General features: G+C 42.7%; 1 protein-coding gene across 1 annotated transcript; it reads right to left on the minus strand.

Annotated features, from left to right (window-relative positions):
* Positions 1-38: 38 nt before the first annotated feature.
* qrfprb (pyroglutamylated RFamide peptide receptor b) lies at positions 39-8,733 on the minus strand. Its single transcript, XM_047609387.1, has 6 exons — positions 8,229-8,733; positions 6,990-7,148; positions 5,333-5,394; positions 3,775-4,010; positions 2,907-3,004; positions 39-2,805 (listed from the first exon to the last, which is right to left on the minus strand). Exons 1-6 carry the CDS (start codon positions 8,593-8,595, stop codon positions 2,408-2,410), a joined length of 1,320 nt encoding a protein of 439 aa, XP_047465343.1. The 5' UTR covers positions 8,596-8,733; the 3' UTR covers positions 39-2,407.
* Between the last annotated feature and the right edge of the window lie 340 nt (positions 8,734-9,073).

Consider the following 9,073-nt stretch of genomic DNA (forward strand, 5'->3'; position numbering starts at 1 on the left):
ATTATTAAAATGAAGCACATGGGGAGACCGACACAATATTAGGAAGGTGGTCATAATGTTACGCTTGACCGGTCATTCATTAGTCAGTGCAGCTGATTTTTCCCTTCCTGCGTTCGTCTGTGCCGTTTTATCTGTTATTTAATGATTAATTCAGACTGTGATGGGCTCATTGTTAGAATCAGTGGGCATTCATTTCGAACAGAAACGAGGAAATTACTATGCCATTATCATTTGACGGTTTAAAATTACAGTTACAGTTGAATAACTAATTCCAATTAAATTCTGTATTGTCAAGATAATGAGGGGAGGGTGTCGTTTTTGCTCGAGTCGAGCAGAAGGTCCAAAGATCCCACCCGAATTCAACCTAAAAAATAAAAACAGAAACACTCCGTAATACGTCTTTTTATTCAGTCAAATTTAATATACCATCTTCCTGCAAAATCCTGCTCTTGCACGTGCAAAATACCCCGTTCTGCCTCTGACACGAACCATCAAAGGACACGAGAGCCGAGCATATACAGCCCATCTCTGCATTCAAAGAAACGAAATGAAGACAAAGGAACAAACTTAAATAAATTGTAGTTAATTTGTTTTTTTCAAAGCGACACCATTAAAATTTGCACAGAATGCCGAATAAAAGTCAAGCACTCACTACTGAACGGATCAGTACAAAACTATACGCTGAAATAACATTTGCTTTGACAATGAACGTTACAAAAATATCTCACGGCACCATTAAGCAAACACATTAATACTTGAACCAGCTTGAACCAACCCTAAAAGGCGTTTAACCTACAGATTTATGCAGACTGTCTTTGATGTGAGGTTACTGTCACGGTTTAATGCTGTAATAATATCTGAAACTGGCTTCAAATCTGCATGTTTGCATCTCCACCCTGCAGCTACAATCTGCTACATAACCTTAAATGCATGTGATTTTACGGTAAATAAGTAAGTAAATGATTTGTTCTTAGTCGTGTTTCCATCTGTCGTCTACATAAGGCGAGGTATCTTGCTCGATGCTCTGCACAATGCGGCCATCAGAGGAGTTTACCTTTGCTCCCAGATGCCTGCTTTACAAAGGCAGAGAAAAAAATAAAAGTAAGAAGGGACAACTGTAATTGGTAGGTTACAAAAGCATTCTGTAAAAGCTTCGCCAACACGGAAACCTTTCCTGTTGCATGTCCATGAGTCATGACTGCAAAATACATTTGGCAGTTCATCATCAGCTGCACAATGGAAATCCCTGTAGATCAAGAGGAGGTTGATGTCTGCCACAAAAGAGGATTCACGTTGAGCCTTTGTCTGTTTTCCGACTGAATCACATGTTGTGTCCCGTGGACTGATTTGCTTTTGTGTGCAAAAAGTACAGTGAAGAGTTTTTAAGATCAGTAGTGAACGGTGCACGTAACCAGGTCTACCAACAAATGGTTGAATAATCTGGGGTCAGTGTTTTGTGTTTCTGAAAACGTGGTGTGATCCGGGACCACCGTGAGGCATGATTTCATAGCTGTGCAAGGGCCGTGTTTGCAGTGCTGTCTGCTAGTTCTACATGCTCAGTTTGGCACTACAAAAACGAAAAAAGATGTTAAATAATCAAATGCCACATCTCGCAAAGTGCTATTTCTTTCTCAATATTTCTTAAGAGTCAGGGAAGATGCCTCACTCCCTAAACAAAACCAGTAAAAGACACAGGTAATCAGAAAGCATTCAATTAGTACACGCCCCCAAGGGCAGGATGAGTCATCAATATTTTTCAACAGTTTTCCAGGAAATGACAAACTTTAAGTTATACCTACAAAACAACTTTCCCGTTGTTCACATCGAATTTGACTTCACGTGGACATTTACTGGACGAAAAGTGCAAAGCAGTGCACGCTGACAATCGGCTGCGGTCGCCATCCGATATTTAGAGTTTTTAAAGAGGTAATCTTTGATTGTTGCTGTAAAGTGTCGCGGTAACGCTCGGCAGCGAAGGATTGCACGTCACCTTGATAAAACAGAGGATTGCAGTTGAATTAACCTGAAGTAAGTTCTGTGCTGATTTGGACTGATGCTAATTTAGCAGCGGTAAAAGACGCCGTCCTTTTGCTGCTAAGTGCAGCTGGCAGCTTCTCTGGAAAGTGCCCTGCGTTGACATTTGCAAAACGGCTTCCTCTGCAGCGCAATATGACTGCAACCATCTGAGCTCAATGTCCGGTAGATTTCTGAGAGAAAACAAATGATTACTTGACAGCGTCTGACCGGTCTTGGCTCGTTTGGTTATTCCTTCATTTCACTTCTTGCTGCTCTTCCTGAGGCTTGAATTCACATCTGACACACTTGCAGACACCGGCGCCAAGTGCCAGTGGCCGACAGCAAGCTGAAGCAGTTGGAGTCCAAAAGTTAAGACCTGAACTTCGTCTTCTCATTTGACTTGAGAGGAGCTGTTGGCGGCGAGCTCCGTTTGAATGGTGGAGATCTTCTCTCCTATGATCTCCAATGAGCTCTCGCCGTGCGACGAGCTGGAGGGGCCCTGCTCCACCGAGTGCAGCTCCGGGTTGTGGCCTTCGTCGGGCTTCAGGAAGGCCTCCCTGCTCTGGGGCTTGATGAACTGCACGCTCAGCCTCGGCGCCACCACGGCGCCGCCCTGCTGGCTCGGTTTCCGGATGCAGTGGGAGAGCGTGGACACGCAGCTCTTCTTGAAGTTCTCGTTCATGAAGGCGTACACGATGGGGTTGTTGAAGCTGTTGAAGAAGCCGATGGCCTGGACGATGGCGATGATCGTGTTCAGCGTGACGCCGTCGTATTTCTTCTCCAGGTCGTCTGGAAAATGGCAGAACAAGAAGCAAAGAAAGAAGTTAAGAAGTAGTTAATAGTAAAGGTAGTAAAATTCATGACCTCTCTTTTCATGCTGAGGTACTTACAGTACTCGAACAGCATGTGGACGGTGTGGAACGGTGCCCAACAAATGGTGAACAGCAGAACAATGGTGATCATCATTTTAACAGCTCGTTTCTTCTTCCTGTAGGACGTAAAAGCAAAATTCAGCTCAATCATCACTTGTAAGACATAGACACACAAGGGACTGTAACACATCACAGGTCCAGACTCTGCTGCCGGCTAGCAATCACCTTGTTTCTTAAATTAGCAACTGGTTCCTAATTTCCTAGCTGTCCCTAACCAACAGTTCACAACGACTTTACACCAATCAGGCATTATTATGACCACCTTCCTAATATTGTATAAGTCTCCGTTGTGCCTTCAAAACAGTTGTGACCCATCAGAGAATGGACATGGACCTTTTGAGGGTGTCCTGTTGTGGTGTTGAGGGGAGAGGTCTCTGTGGATCATCCCACAGATACTTGATCAGTTTGGGATCTAGGGGATTTGGAGGTCAGGTCAACACCTTGTTGCTGCTCTTCATGTTTTTTTGAGTTGTTCCTAAGAGGTTTTTGTGTGTCTCTATCACGCTGCATCCTGCTGGGGATGACGGGGGTATCTGGTTTAGGTGGTATGTTAGTTGCTTTTTGCATTTCATTCTTTAGCACTAAATGTAGATATTGATTTTAAGTTTTTTATATTTGCCGAATCTGTTCCCTGACCAACCACTAGGAGTCACTGGTGCAACAGCAAGGACCTCTGTCTTCCCACACACAACAATTACCAAACTGTCTTGATCCAAAGTCAAAACCAAGAGGCAACCTCATCCAACATGGCAACCACGGGCTCCCCCCATACAGTCAGTGGTCAAAACCAAGGGAAGAGATGAGGTAGATGAAACCTCCAACACACCTTGAGATCTTGTTGATCTCCCTGTGGTTCATGGTGTTGAGGACCGAGGCGTCGCCCACCCTCTTGCGGATCCACAGCTCGATGCCGATGCGGGTGTACAGGAACAACATGGCTGCCAAAGGGAGCAGGAACAGAGCCACCATGATGAAGGTGGTGTACGCCTGCCTGTGAGTCAGAGACCTCCAGCTCTCCTGACAGCACACGTGGTAGTGATCGTACAAGAAGTCGTACTTCACCTGACACAGGGGGGACGAACAAAACAAAGAGATTTCAGTCCCTGAACAAATAATCAAGACAGATTAAGAAGCTCAGATGGACTAAGTGGTATTTAGTGTCTGGGATGCTTTGAGGCACTTTTGACTAAGAAACGTCATCTTTAATGATTTCAGGAAGAGGGTTCAGGCAGAACTAAAACATGAGGCTCACACGACCACCTCCAACCAACCTATAGAATAGTTATATAGTTGCTTGTGTAGCTGAAAGAATGAAACCCCACCAGGAACACTGCACACTGAATAGCTTCTATTTGTGTATTTGTGTTTATGTCAATGTGTAGGTAACCAACCTAACCATTCTGTGTGCGTTAGTAAAAGGAAAGGACTTGGCACTTTTTGACAGCTGCAGAGTGGCGCATTCAACGACAAGGCCGCCTTACAATACCACGATTAAATCAGATGAAGCCTTTGTTGTGATTTATTGCCAGTTGGGATTTTGAGGCATTACATTTTTATTTGCGTGAAAGTAAAAAATTACAGTTCTTCCTCCCAGTTCTTGTCCATAAAGACCAAGGTTCTTCATTTAAATTAGACGGTTGTAGAGCTGCTACTCCTGACTGGATTTAGGATGCTTTAAATACACAGATCAGGCACAACATTATGACCACCTTCCTAATATTGTGTAGGTCTCCCTTGTGGCTGCAGAACAGTTGTGGCTCATTAGGGAAGTGCATGGGCCTTTTGAGGGTGTCCTGTGGTTTCTGGTAACTAGGGGTGGGAAAAAATATCGATATGGCTATATATCACAATATTTATTCCTCCGCTGCGATTTTGAATGTCTTAATATTGATTTGAAAAGAAAAAAAGTCATGTTTTGGGTCAATCGTGAATGACTTCCCCCCCACCAAGTGCAATAAACTGGAAATGGATCATCTGGATTAATGTTGTTTTTAGACTCAATTTGTCCAATGAATTGTCACTGTCATCTGATGTACATATATACAACGTGTATTTTAAGCTGTGTTTAAAATTCCTCAGTGAACTATATAGAATATTCCAATATATCGCAATATCATAATATCGCAATAACGTATTGTATCGTGACTTAAGTATCGTGAAGTCGTTGCCTATACCCACTCCTACTGGTAACACAGTGTTGTTTGTGTCATTGCTATGGGGTGGGGGTGCCTGGTCTGGTCTTGGTGGACACAGCTTAAACAGGAATTAAAGCGGTAATCCAACTTCTGTGGAACTATGCTGTGCATTAAAGATAAATATCCACAGGTACCACAGGAAGCTAAAGAAAGCTCATCTGTTATGGTTTGCTCTGAAGGGCTACCTACCTCAAGCTGCTGCACGAACAGCATCGGTGAGCCCACTATCACGGAGGCGATCCACACGAGCCCTGCAAGAAGCAGATGTGTACAGTTTGTACGGGCTATTATCTACAGCTTGACAAACACAGCAGCTGCCAAGAATGTGCCTTTCAGCAGCTGCACAGCTTTACACTAGAAGACAGCGTGCATGAAATTAACCTGCTGTCAGTCATGTGGAGCCTCTGCAAGGTTCCTCCTCTGTTTAATCCAAAACCACCATATTTCACCTCTGCTATGTGACATGAGCGTGAATGAGACGTGATTTCATAGTTTTTTAGCTGAAAAAATATGTTAAAATCAACATTTTAAAAAGAGAAACACTGCATTATGACAGTATGAAATATCTGATTATCCAATACATATGTATGACTCTGTTTCAGAGCATATGTGAAGCCGTGTGTTGCAAATGCTTGAGTGTCAACAATGCCTCAGAGAGGTGTGCTCATTATGCAAGACGGTGGGTGTATTTAGCTCTTAATTGATTCAACTGAAGAAATTACTAACGCGATAGATAATAAAATGTTCACTGCTGGTATATTTCTTGATCTCAAAAAGTAGTAGTTATTGAAAAAAAAAACAATGTCCTCATATGTGGACACCGGGATTGTTTCGTTATTTATATTATAATAAAATCACCCAATGTCTGACTTAATTTTTTGAGTAGAACTGTTTATTTTAACGCCTGAACATGGCTGTGCAAAGACAGAATAGCGAATAATAAAGTCTCACCGTCCTTAAACGAAACTTGCTAACTAGCGAGGTTGTAGCTCTTTGCTATTGCTAAAACATTAATAAGCATAAATTAATAAAGTTTTAACCTTTGCTACCTCTATATGGCAGACTAAGTCACCCACTAATTAGGACAATAGGTTTAAATGAAACAGAATAAGCTGCAATAAAACCTAAAACTCAACTCATTACATATTCTTTACTGTGCATTTGTTCTACCATATATGAGTTAGTACGGGGTAACAACTATAAAAATGCACTACATCCACTAATCATCTTTCAAAAGAAAGAAAGAAAACAATAAGAATCAACAACTTGAGAAGAAATTTAAATTTTAAAATTCATGCACACAAATTAGAAGGCTTTGTGTTTCACGGTGTGGTGTTCAATTATGCAACGGGTTACAGAGAGATCTGAAGTTCAGACCTGATTAAATACAAAAAAATGTATACTCATTATATGAATGAAACAAAAAGTATCAGAGTAAATGAAGAATTATTGCCTCACCCTGTTGGTTGTTGTTATTATATGGAAGCATTGAAGTTACATAACTGATGGAGAAGGGGTGAAACTGGATTTCTAAACATATGCATGTTACTTTCTTCTGTGTTTTTATTTATTTTATCTTCTTCTTCTGAATATACTCAAATTAAATAAAGCTCAATCAACCAATCTAAGTTCATTTAAGAGCTGGGGTCAGAATGGAAAAGAAAGTGTCTTTTCACTTACTAGATTTACACTGAAATTCTGTGGAAGTGCAGTGTTAATCTAGGAGGCTGATTTACACATCGAGCAGAGGCACAACGCAATGCTTATTTACTTTCCCATTAATTGCCACAGGCTTCAATTTGCATTTCCTGGAAGCATAATAGACATTCAGTCAGACATACAATACCTAGCATCTTGTATGCTCTTTTGGAAGAATACTGCCGCCTCATTTTCAGCGGGAAGACAATGCCCTGGTATCGCTCAATAGCAATGCAGGTCATCGTGAGGATGCCGGTCACTATGGCTGTGGTCTGCACAAAGGGAACCGTCTTGCAAACCAGGACCCCTACAGAGAAGAAGAAAACACACATACACGCACACATGCATTTCTTTTAATGGCGTTCCTGTTGTTAGACTGGAAACAGATTGTCATCCTTTTCATCTTTCTTGACTGATGCACCCTGAACTAATTGCGAGCGCGTTTTAATAGGAGCACATGCTTTGAGCTGGATATGACCCTGCCATGATACCCTGAATGTCAGCCAATGACTCTCACGGTTTAACAAACCTTTACCATCTCCAGAGCTGAGGATTCTTACTTTTGGAGGTGAGACGTTGCATGTTTTGAAATTCCTGATGTCTGTGTTGTTCTGGAGGCGACAAAAACTAGAATCTTGTAACCGAGTGATTTCATAGTGATCCGTTAAGCTAAATTTGCATGAGCACTGTATCGACCTTCTCTAAAGTTTGGCATGAGCATCACTGCTCTGCTGCATGTCTTCTGGCACAGTAGCGCTGCTCGCATCTACTAATAAAAACACCCTGTTACACTGGGACTTTATGTCTCCGTGTCCTCCCTCACATGCCTCCCACTCCGCGCCTCGGATTCTTCAATTAGCAGCAGTTTTTGAAGGGTTTAGTCTGATCAGGCAGGCAGGTGGCCGCCAGCGGCAGCTCAACGCTCCTGATGTCTGTGCCTTTACCTTTCAGCCTCAAAATAAGGAACACAGAGGGATTCACGGGAGCCACCCTCCTGCTGCATCTTTCTGATCCCCCTTATTTAATTATAAGGGATCAGTTGTCTTGTTTGCTTTGCCGAGTGACATCATTTGCACCACTTGCTCAGGACTCTGTGTGCTTTGCGTGATCATCTTCGTGTTCTGTACTGGGTTTAATTCAGTACATGCTCCTCCTGACTCCAGCATCCTCACCTCACTGTATAGTGCATGCATGTGCATAATTAAGATTTAGATTATGCACAGAACTTGCACATGCACTTTTGTTTGTTTTGCTTTATTTAATTTAAACACTGTTTAACAAATCCTCAGCTGAAGCAGCATGATCAAAATTTTCAAATGTGACATTTTAAGCAGATAATCCACACATTTCCCCATCGAGTTAACGGCAGAAGGAGTTCCAGACTCACCTCCGAACCATTCAGAGGAGATGTTCTGCAGCAAAGTGAAGGGTATGCAGAAGAAAGTGATGAGCAGGTCGCTCACCGCCAGGGAGCAAATGAAAATATCCGTCGCCGTCTGTATGGCGCGTTTCTTCACAACTATGTAAATGACCAAACTATTTCCAGCCAGGGCCAGGACGAAAATGACCACGTACATGATCACGAAGGTGGTCTTGGCGCTGTACGGCAACTCGGGGATGTAGACGAGCGGCTGGATGTTGTAAGTGTTGATAAACTCCTGGCGGCTCAAGTTGTAGTACTGGAGCATCTCCTGCAGCACCTCCGGAGTTATTTTGGTGGAACCCTGCCCCGAATCTGTCGAAGGCGCAGCCATGGCTCTGTCCAAAGCCGAGGCGCACTTGGTGGGAAGCGGAGAGGAGAACGACTCGGGGATGGAACAGGTGCAGCTGGATGCTGCGCAGATCTTCCTCCTCCTCCTCCTGCTCCTGCTGCTGCTGCTGCTTTACATGTGTGTGTCCATGCGTGTGTTAGGACTCAGCTGACTGTAGGGGACAAGATGACAGACCAGTGATTGGTCTGTTAGCGAAGCTGTAAACAGGCTTTATGATACCTTGTTTTTATTATGCAAGTGCACATAAATTACAAAAACACACAATGTATAAATCATTAAAAATATTAACTTTGCCAGTTGCCAAACTGGGCAACTTTTTTTCTTTTTAGATGATAGAATTTTTAGTGGGGTTTTTTCTTAATCACCAGAGTGAGATGTGAAAATCGTCCAGAACAATAACAGACACCTAATTTTCCTAATAAAAGCTGGTGATGCGATAGAAATGAAACTGAATTCAGTG

Source organism: Mugil cephalus, chromosome 16 (genome assembly GCF_022458985.1).
Source record: "Mugil cephalus isolate CIBA_MC_2020 chromosome 16, CIBA_Mcephalus_1.1, whole genome shotgun sequence".
NCBI classification, from domain to species: domain Eukaryota; kingdom Metazoa; phylum Chordata; class Actinopteri; order Mugiliformes; family Mugilidae; genus Mugil; species Mugil cephalus.